The following is a 16,935-nucleotide window of genomic DNA, read 5'->3' as shown; positions in this document are numbered from 1 at the left end:
GAGAGGTGGAGTGGAGGAAGGAGTTCTTGCTGCTTCTATTGTTCTACGCTGTGCTGTTCTTGCTCGTCTGCGGGTAAACCGTGGCGACGGACCAGCGGATGCCATCAGAGCGGATGAAGTTTGCAGGCAGGACCGTGTTTTGTTCTCTTCTGTAATTTCGTTCGTTTCCAGGGTGCTGTATGCCATTTAGGAATGTTCTGTGCTGCCTCTTAATATAATTCTATCCCCTTTCGCATAAAAAAATAAAATAAAAGAAGCAGGTAAAGTTTCTGAAGCCATCGCAATTCTCAACCACGCGTTCTCGAAAAAACTTTCAGAGCACCAGATGTGCAGCAAAAGGTTAACCATTAAGAAACCACTAAATTACAGCGCTCCCCGAAGTAATCAGTTGCGGAGCAGCCAAAATTATTTCTTTCTTGACACGCTGTGAAAGATGACGGCTCAATGGCGAATTGCAGTGTTCTCTTTCTGTGGAAACGAAAACAATTGTGTGCTACATGGTGCAGTGAAGGGAACGAAAACAATGCACAACACGAAAAATCGACACAGTTAAGTGTGTCAAATAGCTTTCTCCAGATTCTCAGTGTCCCGCCGCCTCCTTTCTTCAGCCTCCTCGCGCAATCTTTCCTCCTCGCGCCTCAATGCTTCGGCTTCCTCTTCCTGTTGCCGTAGCTCGGCCTCCTCACGCTCCCTACGTTCATCCTCCGCATCCTCTCTTTCATCAAGATAATCAAACTCCTTCTCTGCAGCCATAGCTTTTACTATAGGGTCTCGCAGCTCAGATATCAAGCCCCCACCCACCTTGTACTCTTGTTCATCACCGACAAGGAATAACCGCTGATCAGGCCCAGATGCCATTGGTATGTCAACAGCTAGTAGCTTCATGTCATACTGCAAAGGGTTTAAGACAAGGTCAGAAAACAAGCTGTCATGGGGAAAAGAGAAAACGTCATGGTAATACTACTCATTTCCCCACTATCTTAAGCAAGTTTAGATCATATGTTAGGTTTCTTCAAATAATACTAAAAGTAGTACTTTCCAGCTGGCTAACTCTAAGTGCAAAATGTGTCCATCACTGTATTGTCATTCATTTCAACAAAAGAGCTGTCAACAATTCTCCAGAGATGTAAAATAGGACCAGTACATTTGAAGAAAAACAATATTTGCTCGACTTATATCATTAGGGACGAAGCAGGAAAAGGGAGCCTGCTTCATTTAACTCTATTTTTGCACCATTTGTCCAAACTTTTGTTTATTCACTAAAGGCCTGAGACCTCAATCATATTGTGCATATATAAGCATCAGATGCTCAATCTGGTGCACTTAAGTAGTGTTTGCTATAAATAGACAAAGATAATTCGAATACCTGTCCCTTTTTCTTCTTGACCTCAACACTCACGAGACCCTTTCTTTCTGATCCTTTAATGGGGAAGATGAGGAAGCACCGTTTGCCACCAAGCCTAAATTTGAAGTCCTTTAATTTAGGACCCCCTCCAGACATAACATATGCTCTGACGTCAGTACCAGCTAAGGGTGCGCCCATGACCTCAAGGATTGCAGCAGATGTATTGAGCTTTGTCATCGCTATCCTATAAACCTTGTCAGGATTTATGGTCAATCTTGCACGGAAGTACATACCCTATAACAAAGATAAATAATCAGATCATTTTCTCCCTGCGAAATGAGGCATAATCTGTCAAGCAAGGTTACATTCAAATGCTTTGATTGCCAATGTACACCATTTTATGATTTTCAACATGATAACATAACTGAGACTGAAAGTCTGAAACAAAACATTAGTCGCAAAAAAACTAGCAATAAGCTATAATGTGTGGAAAGTAAATTAGTTTGTTGATAACTTTCCGGTTGAAGAAGAACCCTGTTGTCAAGTTCACACTTCTCATAATTTTAATATTCTGCCATTGCAGCTCAGCGGACTCTTTGCTACATTTACCACAAAATTAATATGACCTAGGCCACAAGCACACGAAGTCCCGAATTGACATAAACATGAAGGCAAGGGATGATAATATAAGCACACCAACTCAATACTTTGGCTGCATGATTATCTATTGACACGATCATCTTGCAGGGTATAGGCTCTATTTGTTTCATTACATGATAACACACTGTCAGCATAACAGTTTTATTTATGCACATGTCACATGATGAATTGTCATCTAATACCCATGGTTAAGTGATAATTTTAGATCTGTAGCAATCCAAAAATTGAATGAGGTACTGCAATTGCACTATGAGCACTAGCTAACGTCGTTACCTCTTTTGCAACCCAAGGTTTGAGTTCAGACTTCAGAATCAAAGTATTGGATGGGACTGGCTGTAGTTCAGATGCAATGACAATATCCCAGAAGACAATATCAACATGCTTAGCATGGTACGTAACATTCACGCATGTTGGTCATTCATATGATCGACAAAATGGTCACCTAGAGCAGTTCATTGAGTCATATCATGAATATAGATGAATATAGCCTCATGGGACACCTATAATCTCGCCAGTTGCGATAAGCAGCAAGCCGAAGCATCGGAACAGCAGCAGTGACACTGACACACAAAAACTACCGTTGTATCCTAATTGAGAGTTTGAGACCAAAAAGAAATCATCAACAGAGCAACGTGCCGACTTGAGCACACACACATCGTATCACAGTTAGCTAGCCAAGAGTTAAACCGAGAAGAGAATGCTACTCACGGCGAAGGCGACAATGGCGGTGGCGAGGGCGAGGAAGCCGTACTTGGCCATGCCCTCGGAGAGCCCGACGAAAGTGCTGGCGATGCCGAACATGATCCTCCACAGCGCGATGCAGACGATGACGGCCCCCGCGCCGACGAGCACCATGTAGTTGCGCCTCCAGAAGGACTCGACCTGCAGGCCCACGGCCTGCCGGTACCGCGCCGCCACACTCCTCGCCGCCTCCACTGGCCGCCCCAGCCCCTTCACCCCCCACCCCAGCGGCGCCAGCTTGGACCCGCCAGTCGCCACCGACCTGGCCCCGCCCACGAGCCACTGCGCCCGCTGCGGCACCGGCGGTAGGAGCTCGGGCCGCAGTCTCGCATGGGGGCGCGTTGCGGTGAAGAAGCGGGAGGAGGAGAAGGAGGTGGTCGGCGCGGAAGGGGAGGAGAAGTGGTGAAGGGTGGGTGTGGGAGGTGGGCGGCGCGCAGCGGCGGGGGAGTAGTGGAGGAGGAGGCGGCGGTGGAGAGCGTGCAGACCGCGCCGCGAGGAGGAGAGGGCGGCCGCCATGGGATGGGGGGGGGGGGGGAATCGAATCGAATCGGGTTCGCAGTTGCGGGCAGGGGGAGGAGAGACGAATGACGAACGGAGTGGCGACTTTGGACTAGGCCTGGGAGAGGCTTTGTGAATTGTGATGAATTTTCCTTGTCTTTTCGGTTGTGCTTTGACCAGGGTTACTGGACAAATTTTTTTAATCAAATCAGACGTTTCAAATTTTGAGTTGAATTTTAACACTCGTATTAATTTTGAGTAGTATTTTGTATGTCTATTTTTTTATCGAATCGAACATTTAAATCTGAGTTGGAATCTGACTCGTATCCGTGTTCTGGTAACACTAATTTGATCTGTTCAGTATAGCTTGTCAGATATGAATCTAGGTTTTGAAAAAAAGATGATTTCAATCAAATATAGAGATATTTCTTAAGAACATTATGATAGGCTATTTTTAGTTTTGAGTACCATGATAGTACAGCATAGCATAAGAATGTTGCAGAAAATGTGTCTACGAAGTACCAACATAACAGCTTGACTAAGCACTATTTTTCTGAAAAATAGTGATCAATCTGTTGCTTGTTTTAGTAAAGTGTAACTGCTTGGTTTTGTAACCAGGCAAAAGCAATGCGGTGTGACCGTGTGAGCACAAGTAATGCCAGCAGCAAAGGTAGGGGAAATAGGAGTATAGGACCAACAAAGTGGACACTTGTTGCAACGGATCCCGGTAAGAAATGCAGGGGAGAAACCAAATACAAACTTATGTTCACGTGCTCCTACCCCTCCTCATGCAGCACGACGTCCGATGGAAGCCCGATGGAAGCCACGTGTGCTCATCATCGATCTCCAAGCAGGGGAGCTGGCGGGCGATCCAACTCAAAGGGAGCGAGTCAAACTGAGCCTTGTCCAAGCAAACGAGTCGAGTTGCGTCGAGCCTTGATCCGGGGTTGCTCGGTGTGCATGATGCACGTCACCGTATCATCGGTTGCCACACCACGTGATCCTGGCTCCCTACTCCAGCGACATGGCGTCGCTGGTGAGGATCATGGCATCCTACTCCAGCGATCAAGCCGATCACGAGGGGACATGAGGAGGGAGCCCGAGGCCGAGGCCACGTGCAAGGCCAGGCGATGAACCTTGAGGAGACCAGCAACTATCACACTGAGGATCAACAATGTGATACGTGGATGCCATCTGCACCACCAAGGAGCGCTTGAACAAGGTGATGAACCTCGAGAAGATCGACAACTACTGTGCCAATGATTTGCAGCGATCCGTGGATGCCATACGAGCCGCTGAGGAGCACTTGAACAAGGTGATGAACCTCAAGGAGATCAATAACTACCACGTCGAAGATCAGCAGCGATCCGCGAACGCCATCTGCACCACCGAGGAGCGCTTGAACAAGGCGATGGGCCAAGGCACCCAATGCCCCATTAGTCGCATCTCCACACCAACAAACCAAGAAGTCGTCCACCTTGCATGAGGGTGGTCAAGCCAGAGGTTATCTCACGAGGCTACCATCAATCTCCATTGTCGAGCCGATGGTCGATGCTTCGACAGTTTCGACAGTGATACATGCATTGGCAATCTCAACATCAACGTCCACGTTTGATGAGTCCACATTCATGACATCGCAATATTCATCTACGGCCATGGCACATGAGGAAGCACCAAGTGAGGTAACCAGAGCTAACAAAATTAAGCCTAACATATTTTTTTATATTGTAGTTAGATCATTTTAATTTTTGTCCAATTGTACCATAGCTGGACGATAAACATGGTCAATCTTTGCTTGTTCCTGAAGTTGGAATGCATTTCTAATAAGAGGATGATGCATATGAGATGTACAACTCTTATGCCGAAAATATTGAGTTTAGTATTAGAAAGAGTAACACAAGGGGGAGAGAAGATACGTCTTGCAATGCTCGTGTTTAGTTCAGTATTTATCGAAATGGAATTTGGACAATGCAAACGGTTTTGCTCAAATACAATCATTATCTTGCTAGTGCAAACAAAAAGCACAAGTTGAGGCCCCAACGATGTATTATAGAGGTTGATAAATTGCTAATCGGTCAAAATGAGAAGCTAGAATGAAGCCAACCCAAATGTACGAGTTTACTTGCATCAATTCGGTTATGATCAGTTTTGTATTTGTTTGGCACACGAATCATCTGATGCAAGCACATGTGCTAATATTACAATACCAAACTTTTCAACTAATACGTATGTGGATTCTTCAACCATGGTTACTCCTTTGACCTAAGGAGAATATACAAGTCTTTTACTTGGAGTTGATCAAGATGCCACACTGTGGTCCGCCGCTAGAAAATTACATTATGATGAAATGCCAAATCATGCAACATTTAGGGAGTAGACATTCTTTGATGAATTTTGATGGAACCTTGAAATTGTAATTTTTCATTTGCACTATTTTTTGACTAACAATGCATACGTTCCATGAATAAATTACCGCTCTTTTCAATTGTGATACATGCATGGAGTCGAATGACATCAAGAAATCCATATTCATGCTAACTAAATTTTTACATACAATTGTGATCCATGAATCTTTATAATATATGTAGATCATGCCTCCTCTTGGGGGCAACAATGGATGATTTGCTCCACAGCTGAATATACAAATTCTTCATCTAGACAGTCAGTCCAGATTGATATATAACTGGCAATTTCCCCCTATATTCTAGTAGAATTTGGAGTAAAACCAACTTGCAGTCAGGCAATTTTTCCTCTACTAGACTCCAGCAGAATTTGGAGTAAAACCAACTGACAACTGGCAATTATTTTTGGAAAAGATTGATAATAATATGGAACAAGATACACAAGTTTATTGGAATTGAATTGTGTGCTAATGTTACATCTGAAGATATTTTAGATCAACAATTGTCCATTCTAATGGATTGTGTGCTAATGTTACATCTGAAGATATTTTAGATCAACAATTGTCCATTCAACTTTAAATCTCATACTAGTACAATAATCATTGAACGCCTTATAAGTACTTCTCCAACATTATCCATTCTAATGGATTTCACTTGATGGTCAGGAAAATTATTCCTGATATGTATGATCTACAAGATCAACTTTAAAAAGGTGTGGTTGCGGGTAGATAATAGACATACATGCGATCACTTCGAGGATACATCTATCAATACCATAAAGTACCGAAACGGACCAGAAAATGACTAAATAGGATCACAAATATACCCCTGATTCAATCCAGGAATACAGGGATTTTATCTTGTACCTTAAAGGTAGACAGTCTTATCGTTAATTTCCCGGTAGCACATGGACATACTAAATCTTCATGATTCGGATTTTTTTTTACATTTATGTTATGACCTTGTGAGTTAGTAATTATATTTCTCATCATTCTAAGACTGGGGTGACATAATCTATCATGTCATGAGGAGAATAATTCTGCACTGCGAAACAGACTTTTAAAGGTAGTGAACACTTTAGGTGCTTTAAGGCGAGTGTAGTACAAGCCACTGCTGATAGAGGGAAATTTTCTAGTATTCTTACTTCACTATCACATTTAGTGATGAGTAGGTATTCCCTACCTTATTCTTCACCAGTTTCTACATGAAAACTATTAGTACGAATATCTTTAAAGCTTAAGAGATTTCTTTAGATTCAGAGTACAACAATGCTTTTTCAATATGTAACGTAGTTCTCATAGGTAGTATGATTGTGACCTTCTAGAACCTATTATGCATTTATCATTACTAGTGACAGTCATCACTTTTTCAGAGTTATTTCTAATAAACTAAAAATACACATTTTTTCTTCAGATAATGTTTGTGGTTCCACTATCCATAATACACACTTCCTCCATACGGGTACCACACATATTCTATAAATACCAAAAATATTACTTGCAGCTAAGCTTGCTCTTATAGAGCTTTCATTTATTCATTCAATCCTTCTAAATTCAGCAACAAAATAAATAACCGATTATACTAATTCTAGATAGAATCTGCGAAATATCCGATCACTTCTTCTTCAGTGGCTTCCTTTCCACTTCATCTTTCACGACATCTTCTACGGCAATGGAGGAGGGCAAAGTAGAGACCTCTGCATCATTCATTGAGAGGCCTTTTACTGCCAGTGTGGGAACAGCATCAACTTTCATATGAGATACCACCCTTTAAATTGTGGCTACTTTATCCACCTCCATCCCCACTGCAATGATAAGGTGTGCTTCTGGCTGATCCTTCTTCTTCTGGTCTGCTTCCACAACATGCTTTGGTGCTTTGCAGATTCTGGTTCTGTTAATCATATGGCTTGACTTCTTTCGCTATCTTATCATTATCATCAACAAGCTTAATCTTGTCTGCCACCACTTTTTTTCCTCCCTTCCCCCGCATCTTATTACGGTTCTCGTGTGCTTTGAAAGAGCTATGATTGACTTCTAGACCATTACTCTTCCTTTGCGGCTGAGATAAGAAGTTCTTGTTTATGACTTCATCATGAACTTCATGAAGCTACAACACGTCAATCAATTCGAAATACTTCTTGTATTTTGATTGACGATAATTGCATGTGGATTCTACCGTATTTGGGTGGGAAGTGAAGAGAGTCTTTTCAATTTTCTTCTTTTCTGTGATCTCTTTCACACAGAGACAAAGGAATGTGCAAATGCGGTGCAGTGGAGAGTTATACTCTCTGACATAATTATAGTCACAAAAACAGAGCCGGACTCATTCTTGCTCTGCAAGATGCTTAATGGTGTACTTAAGACGCTCAAAATGCTCTTATAGTGCGTCCCGTAATGCCTTAGCGCTGGTCATTGCCATATACTCATCCTTCAAAGTAGGGGAATGATGGTGGCGGAGAAAATTAAGTGCATGATCATTCTTATCCTCCGTTGGAACCATTTCCCTACTTGTTTCTAAGCCAACAGCAGTGCGAAGCTTTTCCGCTCCAAGTACAATACGGACATATGATGCCCAAGTGAGATAGTTGCAGTCATCTGCAATCAGCCCAACGAACTCTTTGTTCGTGATGCCAACCATCTTCATATTTGAGTGATGCAAGCATTACTACTAGTAGGTTGCATCATGTTCTAATGCTAGATCTAATTTGCGAAAGGACATTTAGTAGATTTTTGCTTTATACTAGCTAAACAACAAAACAAAGAGAAGTCTAATGCTAGATCTAATTTGCGAAAGGCACGTTTTATCCCATGTGAGGTTGTGGCACCTCATTTTGTGCCTCAGGTGAAACAATCGTCACCTTTTACTGCTTGTGTAACTTGAGTTGAACCTATTCGAGCTTCTCGAGTTGAGATTACTCGAGCTGCTAGTGCTTCTCGAGTTGAACTCACTCGTGCTTCTCAGGTTAAGTTTACTCGGGCTACTCGTGTTTTGCCTACTCGTGTTGTTGGTTGAGTGACTCAGTACTTAATTCCTAAAAGATTTATTACTAACCCCAGTACTGAGCCGTTGACATCTTCTAGTTACTTGTAGGCTTCTCGAATGAGGAAGGAGAACATTGGCTAGTCGATTCTGGATGCTCACGCCACATGTCCGGTGATAAAAATTGATTCTCCTCCCTTGTACATGTATCTCGTGCTGAAAGTGTTACTTTTAGAGATGCTTCTTTTACCTCAGTTATTGCAAAAGTTAATGTCAGAGATGTACTCTGAGTTGGTTACGTATATGTATGTATGCATGGGAGATGTGCATGCATGATTATGTAAGAATTGTTGGCTAATTAGCTTAATTAGCGAAAGTTGTTTGTCCTTTTGTGATTAGAGGAGGATAGAGACCAGATTGAATACGACAGGGAGTTGTAGTTCAATTCGGTCACGTTTGTGCGTGTGACTACCCTTAAAATAGAGAGGTATATTATATTTGGTAGAAAAACGCAGAACAGGGTAGCACAACGCTGCAGAGATGTATAGAAACTCGAGAGAGAGTTATTTTGAGATTTCGTGGAAATCCTTGTTGGATGCTTTGGAGAGGCATCTTGTAAACTCATATATATAATGAAAATTAAGTTTTGTAAGTTGATGAGTTGCTGATTCAAAATTTTCTCTCTGTTCTATATTCTGCATGCTCGGTTTTAGTTTTAAATTAATTTCATATTTCTATGAAGTTTAATCTTGGTTTAATCCATCCAAAACCTTACTAGAAATATCTAGTGTTTGATCTGAGAAAAATTCTAGTAGATTTGGTTTGATCTCGACATTCTTAAGTTTTGTGCAATCTATTTCAAGTGGAATACCGAGTATAAATCGAGTTTTGATTTAGGTGAGTTAATCTTTGAATTTGGTTTCCGCAATCATTCATCCCCTTTTTGATTAGGTATTTTACGCATATTCGATCCTACAGTGACCTTGTCTGAGAATGGATGGCCATAAAAAGTCGAGAGCAAGCTCCACGCCGAGCACTTGTGCTGCCCCAGGCGCCAAGGAGCCCTCCTGGGGACCTCATATACATCTTCCACGTGGAACTTGCTTCCACATCGAATGGCCCACCTCGGCCGCGCTACCCCATCCCGCACGGGTCTGTTCCGCCATCATCCAAGCCCATCCGATGGTCCTTCGCCGCCCGCCCCCACGCCCACCACCACCACTGGTCCTCATTAACGAAGCACATGCGACTTGAGAGAAGTCATTTCAAACTGCAAGTAAGAATGTACTGTGTTCTGTTGAGATAATACTCTAGTTATTTTAGTTAAAGGTGGCTAACTGAATCTTAGTTATCAAGTGATTACTTTTCTGGATCAAACCTTTAAAGAATCCTCAACTGGTGGAGTCTTGAAACTTAAGCATGTCGAGCACAGATGTCATGCTAAACTACATATGCCAACAAATAGTGTCTTCAAAACTACATCAACAATGTTTGAAAACTGATTCGTGCATGTAGATCATGGTAACATGCATGGTTTTCCTCTTGAGCATGAAATCCCTTGAGTTGATGTCTAAACAGCAACGCCGACAAAAGTGCCTCTGGAGTGGAGTGACTGCTAGCTAGCTCTTTACCCAATTAAAGTGCCATCAATATTAATTACTGTAGTTACAGCAGATAGTCAACGAGCTCGATCGTAAACGAATTAATCTAGCAAGGCTCCCAAATCTTCAGGGCGTGATCAGCCGTAGCATATTGCCCGGCCCTTTGTTCAAAAGAGACAATGCACATGCTAGCTAGGTCACAGTTGCAAGAATATTAAGGAAGCAAGAAATCAACCGTGGGTGGCCTGGAGCCGGCTAGCTTGCAGCCTACAGCCTTGCTCCACACACTCCCTCCCGGCACTACAGGCTTTTGCCGTGCTAATCAAATATTGAATGCATGCTACTTCTCCCCACTCTGACTTTGGCACTGCCTAATTGCCTTTTTGTATAAGCACTCTTCCTCTCCCTCCACCCCATTTCCTCCTCCGCAGAGGCACCCGCTGAATCGCAAACGCATTGCCGCCACAGACGCCACCGCCCCCGGCCATGCGAAAAGCCACCATCTTTCTCATGGCGCTCGCCCTCTCCCTCGCCACGGCCGCTGCCCTGCCGGTGCCGGCGGCCATGCCGCCCGCCAGGAGAAGCCGCTTCCTGGCGAACGTCAAATTCCCGCCGCCGACGTCGTACTACGACTGCATCAAGAAGCCGCCGTCTATCTGCCTCGAGCCCGGCAGCCCGGGCGCGACGTGCTGCAAGGGCATGTGCATCGACACCGAGTACAACACCCATCACTGCGGAAACTGCAACAGGTCGTGCAAGTACGGGGAGACCTGCTGCGCCGGCAAATGCGTCAACCTCCTCACGGACAAGAAGAACTGCGGCGAGTGCGGCAACCAGTGCAGCAGCCATGACTGCACGTTCGGCTTCTGCAACTACGCGGGGTGATGCGCGCGCGCGCGGCCGGGGTTCGGCGGTGCAAACCAGCCGAGACAATACACATGCATCATATCTCTTCATCTATCGAGAAATAAAAATGACAGTACGTATATTTTCTATTGTTGAGCTAGCTCCTGGATATACGTATATACAGAAAAAAGGGGACAAACTTATACCAAGGATTTACGTACATGTGTTCGTATCATGATTTATATATGTGTTTAATTAATTGTTGGGGAACATCATATCATATATATGCGAGTGTGGTCGTCACGGTATATTGTGTTGTAATGTGTTATGTATGTTTTTTTGGGTGTACGTACGTACCTAGCTCGATAATGATCTTACAGAAGTATACAGATTCTTTTCTTCTTTACCATCTTCATTCCTTGAATACTGTTTAACCCTAAACCCTAATATTAATTATTACTCGTCCCAAACGGATGTGTTTACTAGGGTCTTTTTCCCCTCCACTTCAACTGCTGTATATATGGATTGATTTGGACGACTGTGCGTTCATCGATCGATATATAGAGTGTAGTTTTCTTCGACCAAGGGAAATCCTGTGTGTCTCCTTTTATTAAGATCGCGCGATATATATAGAGTGTAGTGTATGCCACATTAGCAAATTAATGCCACACTGCATGCTTTTTTGGTGGAGTACTAATTTTCAGTTTAGTTCTAATAATAATAATTAAATAAAGAGTGTACGTAGTGTGTGCAGGACGCTTAGAAACGTAGAAAGTAAGTTAACGTAGGTGCCTGCTAAAAGGTCAACTTAATCAATTTATTTGCATGTGAGTAGCATACATTCTTTCATTGGTACACGGGCCCTCGGGCCAACAAGGTAGTCTAATGTTATATAGATCATGTTTGGTATAGTTCTAGCCCTTAGTCTCACGTTAGATCTTGTGTTTATAGTCTAAGATAGAGTAATTTAACTCTCTATTGAAAATAAAATTATTCATCTAAACACCTTCAGTACCCATAGTTTCAATTCTATAAGTTTCTGAAGCTAGAAATACTTAGTTTCAAGAATTTTTGGAGCTAAAGCTCTTCCAAACACACTAATAATTTGGCATCAGGACCAAACAAATCAGGGTGACAGCTAGGATTTTTCTCAATGCAAATAAAGCATAGGTTCAATGTTTTAAGTTTTAAATTTGCAATCTTTCAAAATATTATAATTAAGCTCAAACCATACACTTTAAGCAGGATCACGTCTATAACAGCATGCACGTTGTAGTTTTTTTAAGTTATTGTTTCGGCACAAGTATTTTGGTATATTCTGATCAAATTTGTTTGAAAACGTGATCGAGTATGTACTTGCTTTACCGTAGCGTTGTCCTGCTCGGAAAGCCACGAGCTAGCTTGAGAATAATTGGTGATTGCATGCTTTGATTTGTTTTGACCCTGCTTTGATATCTTAAATTTCCCTTCACTTAAAGTTTGGTGGCTCATTTTTGTACTCAACTGTACATTTATATAATTGAAGGGCCGGCCAGGAGAATATATATATATTAAGAGCGTCTACAACAATATACATAGCTACTATATATAAAAATTATACATATCACCAATAGATAATATTTCGGACAATCCTTCCAATAACTTAAATTTAGCATTGTATATAAAATTAATAAAGGCCCACATGTAATATACTACAATATCAATAGATTAAATAAGAGACTAACTACTCCCTTCAGTCACAAATAAATGTCATTTTGAGTTACATACAGTCAGTCGTTCTAAAATTTGATTACAAATTACTTTATATGTATTGTGTTTGGATTTTTTTAAACGATACGGGTAAATTTGTCTCGAAAAGTATTTTCATAATAATATACTTTACTATATTTTACAATAAAAAATTATAGTCAAAGTTGTGTTTTGAAGACAATATCGATATCTAAAACATCACATATTTGCGACCGTAGAGAGTACTAGTTAGTAGTCTTAGCTTCTATCTCTCCTTGTTATATACTCTCCCTTTCACATAGACAAAAATCTAATAGAGACAATGTTATAGCTAGTTGAAATGTATAGTTGGAGATGCCATAAATGCCAGAAAGAACATATATACTGTAATTACTTAAATTAAGGCTGCCTCGAAATATAGTTAAGTTATCAAATTTCCTGTCAAAACTCTTGTAAAATACTCCACTACTATAGTAGAAATTGATGAAGGTACTGTAATGCATGCGAAAGAATTGTACTAGCTATCTTGGAACTGAATTAAGAATAATCTTTACGTGAGAACGTGAAAGAGTTGATGAGGAATTGACCTGTGCGAAACACTTCATCGTGCGTGCATGGGTGCGTCGCATGCTTGAGTTAGCGAATGCACAAGCAACAGCATGCGTGCATCGGTCGGCACAAATGCTTCTTCTTGAGCGTGTGGTGTGTAGTGCATGCATGCAACCAACGACGACCGGCTTGTAGCTTAGGGTTTAGGGGCGCACGTGATAGGCATATCGATTGATTCGATCGGCGCGGTCTCCGGCCCGGCCGTCCGGGTTGTCGATCGTTGCATGTGGTGCGAATCACAACTATCAGATACGGTGATCATATCAGGCAGCGATTTATTAATTCTCGTATCAATTATATTAGTCGTAGAAAACCTAGCAATTAAGCTATTGTGGGCGGTTTTTGTAAAAGAAATTAAGCATCAATTTCATTCCCACTCCCCCGGCCAGGAGCGCAAGCTTGTCCCTTGCCCATGCAAAAAGGAAACGACGGATCAACACAACTTGCATGGACGAGCTGCTACCAGCTACCAGCTACGTACGTAGAGAGAACAAGAACTCCTCCTTTCCTTGGCCTGCAAGTCCCAATCTACATACTACATTTCTCTCGCTCGCTTTACAGCAGGCGCCATCCATGCATCTCGACTCCACCCGGCCGGAGTTATTATTCCTTCCTCTTCCTCCTGCTGTGAGATCAAGTGGCAAGCAAAGAACAAATCCAATCGATCGAGCTGCCCCTATCCCATGCCGTTCGTACGTGTATTATATAGTATGTATTGATGTGGGGTAGTAACTGCTATATAAACTGCAAAACCGTCCGGCTTTCGAGAACACCAGCTAGCGTACGATCAGAACAGCGAGATAATTGAATAGCAGCAGGCACAGACGACCTACATGGCAGAGAACCTGAAGCCCGTAGCCTTCCTCCTGCTGCTAATCAATTTCTGCATGTTCATCATCCTCGCCATAATCGGCGGCTGGGCGGTCAACGTCGCCATCGAACGCGGCTTCATCATAGGTGCGTACGTGGTTAGGTTGTACTCTGCAATTGATCGAATGCACTTCACATTTAATTTGCCGCTTCTTAGTTCTTACTGAATTACTTAACTCTTCAGGCCCCGAGCTGCGGCTTCCGGCGCATTTCCACCCGATATTCTTCCCGATCGGCAACTTCGCCACTGGCTTCTTCGTGGTGTTCTCCCTGATCGCCGGCGTCGTCGGCATCGCCTCCGGAATCGTGGGCTTCACCCACCTCCGCTTCTGGAACTACCATAGCCTGCAGCCCGCGGCGGCGTTCGGTGTCCTTGCGTGGGCGCTCACCGTCCTAGCCATGGGGTAGGTATCCAATATTTGTCATCTTAATTTGTACGTAGCACCATATGTATATCTATATATGATAACAAGTCGATGCAGCTGTTTAATTACCAGTCTGATACGGATGCCATACATGATCGATGTAATTGCAGGCTAGCTTGTCAGGAGATCTCTTTTGACCGAAGAAATGCCAAGCTGGTGGGATTTAACTTCTTATATATTTTCTTCAAATCTTTAATTTCGATGATGCATGGCCGGCCGGCCGGTGAGCTGATCGAGGATGTCTTGAAATAACGTCTGGGTTAACAGGGAACCATGGAGGCCTTCACCATCGTCCTGACAGTGACGCAGTTCTTCTACGTCCTCGCGATCCACGGGGGAAGGCACGGAGCCGTCCCCGTGGAACGGCGCGGAGCCGTCCCCGTGGAACGGCGCGGAGCCGTCCCCGTGGAACGGCGCGGAAACTTGGCATGATCGAGCCGACGGACAAAGGATGAGACGGATATATTAGGGTGCATGCATGATCCATCCAGCACGTACGTGGAAGAAGAGAGGGAACTATGGTGCTGGTGCTTTATTCCTTTTGGCATAACTACATATTATCTTTAATTTGAGTGTGAATGTGTGATTGGAGAGAATCGAGGGGGAAATTAACGTTTGATGGAGTTAATTCGTTTGTAAACTGTTGATAATTTCAAGTACCAACTAACTCTGTAATGAGGTCTCGTCGTGGACCCTTGCCGGCCCGTTTTTTTCATCTTTTTCTTAAAAAAAGAGAGATGAAGTAGTCTGGTGCCAGGCCCAAGTAAGTAACCCCGTGCATGAATGCCTGGGCTCAAAGAAAGAAATAAAGGCTGCATGCTTCGGCCTGGCCAGCAGCAGAAGCCCAGTGTCCCGGTCCACATGCGACCGAGCCCAATCTAAACCGAGAAAACAGACAGACGATTCTCCCTCCTCAGGACGCGTTGATTTCTCCAGGAGCAGGAGCAGGAGCTAGCAGGAGCAGGAGCAGAAGCAGGAGCAGGAGCAGGAGCAGGAATGTCCCAGCACCGGCACGATACGATACGCTTCCATGCGATCGTCCGAAGCATCAGGCATCAAAGCCAACCCAGCGAACCGATGCAACTCGTGGGGCGGTCGACCGGGCCCGGGGCTGCATCGTCCGAAGCCAACTTTCGTAGAAACGCAGGACTAGTTTTCAAATAAATTAGCAAAGAGGATAATTCTTCAATTACAACGAAGAATCGATTGTTTTACCAGAAAGAACAGCAAACAAGTCTCACTTTCGTGGAGATGCACGACTGATTGATAGGATAAATCAACAAAACGTAGCTATTCTAGATCTACTTAAAATAACAGAAAAAAAATAAAAGTGTTTTGTATTTTGATCGATTGGCTAATCTCAATCGGCCTTGACCCTGTCTTTATATAGGGCACCCGAGTTTGCAGGCCCTACCTAGACGTCAGCCTAATCCACGCATATGGAATTACAAAGCAGAAGCAGCAGCGCTCCTTTCTTCTCCCAGGCGAGATTGGGCTCCTTATATTGCATGCAGCTGCTTTGCTTCTTGCAACACCTTCTATGTTGACTTTCCAGTGCATGCATGCAGTCCTCCTGCGCATCCCTTCCTTAGGTGTGGGTTGTCTGTGGGCAGGCCTGCCATCTTGCTGCTGTTGCTGTACATCATCGCGCGCAAAGAAATCCCACACCATCCAATGCATGCACCAGCCAGCCGGTAATCACCTAATCATTACATGATGATTTTGATCCACTAGACCCCATTGATTATCCTCCTACCTATTTTCTCTCCTTTTTTACTTTTCGCTTTGCTGATCCATGCATCAATCACTTGATTAACAATTTTAACTAATTAACTAAATTAATTAGCATATGTCCGGGTAATTATTTGATGCTGGAAGGTTTGTCCAATCTTCTTGTCTTAGGATCGTGGGGGATAAATTGACCCGTGCAACTTGACAAACCGATGGCACCAACCGTTGCTTGAGCAGCAACCTGTAACAAATGAATTCGTCTAACCACACGATTTGGTCTTTGTCTACTTGACGGGAAGTAGATGTTGTTGCAGCTGCAAATCCAAAGGAATATATAAGAACAACAGCTAGAACTAGTAAATCTCTCAATCTCGAAGGGGTGGTTGCTGCACACTCAAACCTTAGAGATAAGAAATGGGGGCTGCTGGTTTAAATTCGTAGTGAAACCTACAAGGGAGGTTACAGGTGGGTATATATAGTGAGAGCAACCCCTGCCCTTA

General features: G+C 43.2%; 3 protein-coding genes across 3 annotated transcripts; 2 read left to right on the top strand and 1 right to left on the bottom strand.

Moving 5' to 3' along the window:
* Positions 1–328: 328 nt before the first annotated feature.
* On the bottom strand, positions 329–3,306 carry LOC133884975 (uncharacterized). Its single transcript, XM_062324629.1, has 3 exons — positions 2,714–3,306; positions 1,367–1,639; positions 329–891 (listed from the first exon to the last, which is right to left on the bottom strand). Exons 1-3 carry the CDS (start codon positions 3,260–3,262, stop codon positions 559–561), a joined length of 1,155 nt encoding a protein of 384 aa, XP_062180613.1. The 5' UTR covers positions 3,263–3,306; the 3' UTR covers positions 329–558.
* A 7,372-nt stretch (positions 3,307–10,678) lies between these two features.
* LOC133887114 (stigma-specific STIG1-like protein 3) lies at positions 10,679–11,442 on the top strand. Its single transcript, XM_062327038.1, has one exon. The coding sequence runs from the start codon at positions 10,713–10,715 to the stop codon at positions 11,109–11,111; it is 399 nt and encodes a 132-aa protein (XP_062183022.1). The 5' UTR covers positions 10,679–10,712; the 3' UTR covers positions 11,112–11,442.
* Positions 11,443–14,169: 2,727 nt separating this feature from the next.
* LOC133930451 (membrane protein PM19L-like) lies at positions 14,170–15,136 on the top strand. The gene is made up of 4 exons (XM_062377106.1): positions 14,170–14,366; positions 14,464–14,683; positions 14,815–14,860; positions 14,972–15,136. Exons 1-4 carry the CDS (start codon positions 14,243–14,245, stop codon positions 15,134–15,136), a joined length of 555 nt encoding a protein of 184 aa, XP_062233090.1. The 5' UTR covers positions 14,170–14,242.
* Positions 15,137–16,935: the final 1,799 nt, after the last annotated feature.

This window comes from Phragmites australis, chromosome 1, assembly GCF_958298935.1.
Source record: "Phragmites australis chromosome 1, lpPhrAust1.1, whole genome shotgun sequence".
Lineage (NCBI taxonomy): Eukaryota > Viridiplantae > Streptophyta > Magnoliopsida > Poales > Poaceae > Phragmites > Phragmites australis.
Note: the sequence above shows the minus strand (reverse complement) of the source record. Positions and strands in the feature narration are given on the sequence as shown.

What these genes read in the sequence shown, in the direction of transcription:
- LOC133884975 (XM_062324629.1), bottom strand. Translation starts at nt 3,262, where the DNA reads ATGGCGGCCGCCCTCTCCTCCTCGCGGCGCGGTCTGCACGCTCTCCAC. An exon ending in CCGCCATTGTCGCCTTCGCC is followed by an intron (nt 1,640 to 2,713) that starts GTGAGTAGCATT and finishes TCTTTGTTATAG; the next exon opens with GGTATGTACTTCCGTGCAAG. An exon ending in TCAAGAAGAAAAAGGGACAG is followed by an intron (nt 892 to 1,366) that starts GTATTCGAATTA and finishes AACCCTTTGCAG; the next exon opens with TATGACATGAAGCTACTAGC.
- LOC133887114 (XM_062327038.1), top strand. Translation starts at nt 10,713, where the DNA reads ATGCGAAAAGCCACCATCTTTCTCATGGCGCTCGCCCTCTCCCTCGCC.
- LOC133930451 (XM_062377106.1), top strand. Translation starts at nt 14,243, where the DNA reads ATGGCAGAGAACCTGAAGCCCGTAGCCTTCCTCCTGCTGCTAATCAAT. An exon ending in CGAACGCGGCTTCATCATAG is followed by an intron (nt 14,367 to 14,463) that starts GTGCGTACGTGG and finishes TTAACTCTTCAG; the next exon opens with GCCCCGAGCTGCGGCTTCCG. An exon ending in ACCGAAGAAATGCCAAGCTG is followed by an intron (nt 14,861 to 14,971) that starts GTGGGATTTAAC and finishes CTGGGTTAACAG; the next exon opens with GGAACCATGGAGGCCTTCAC.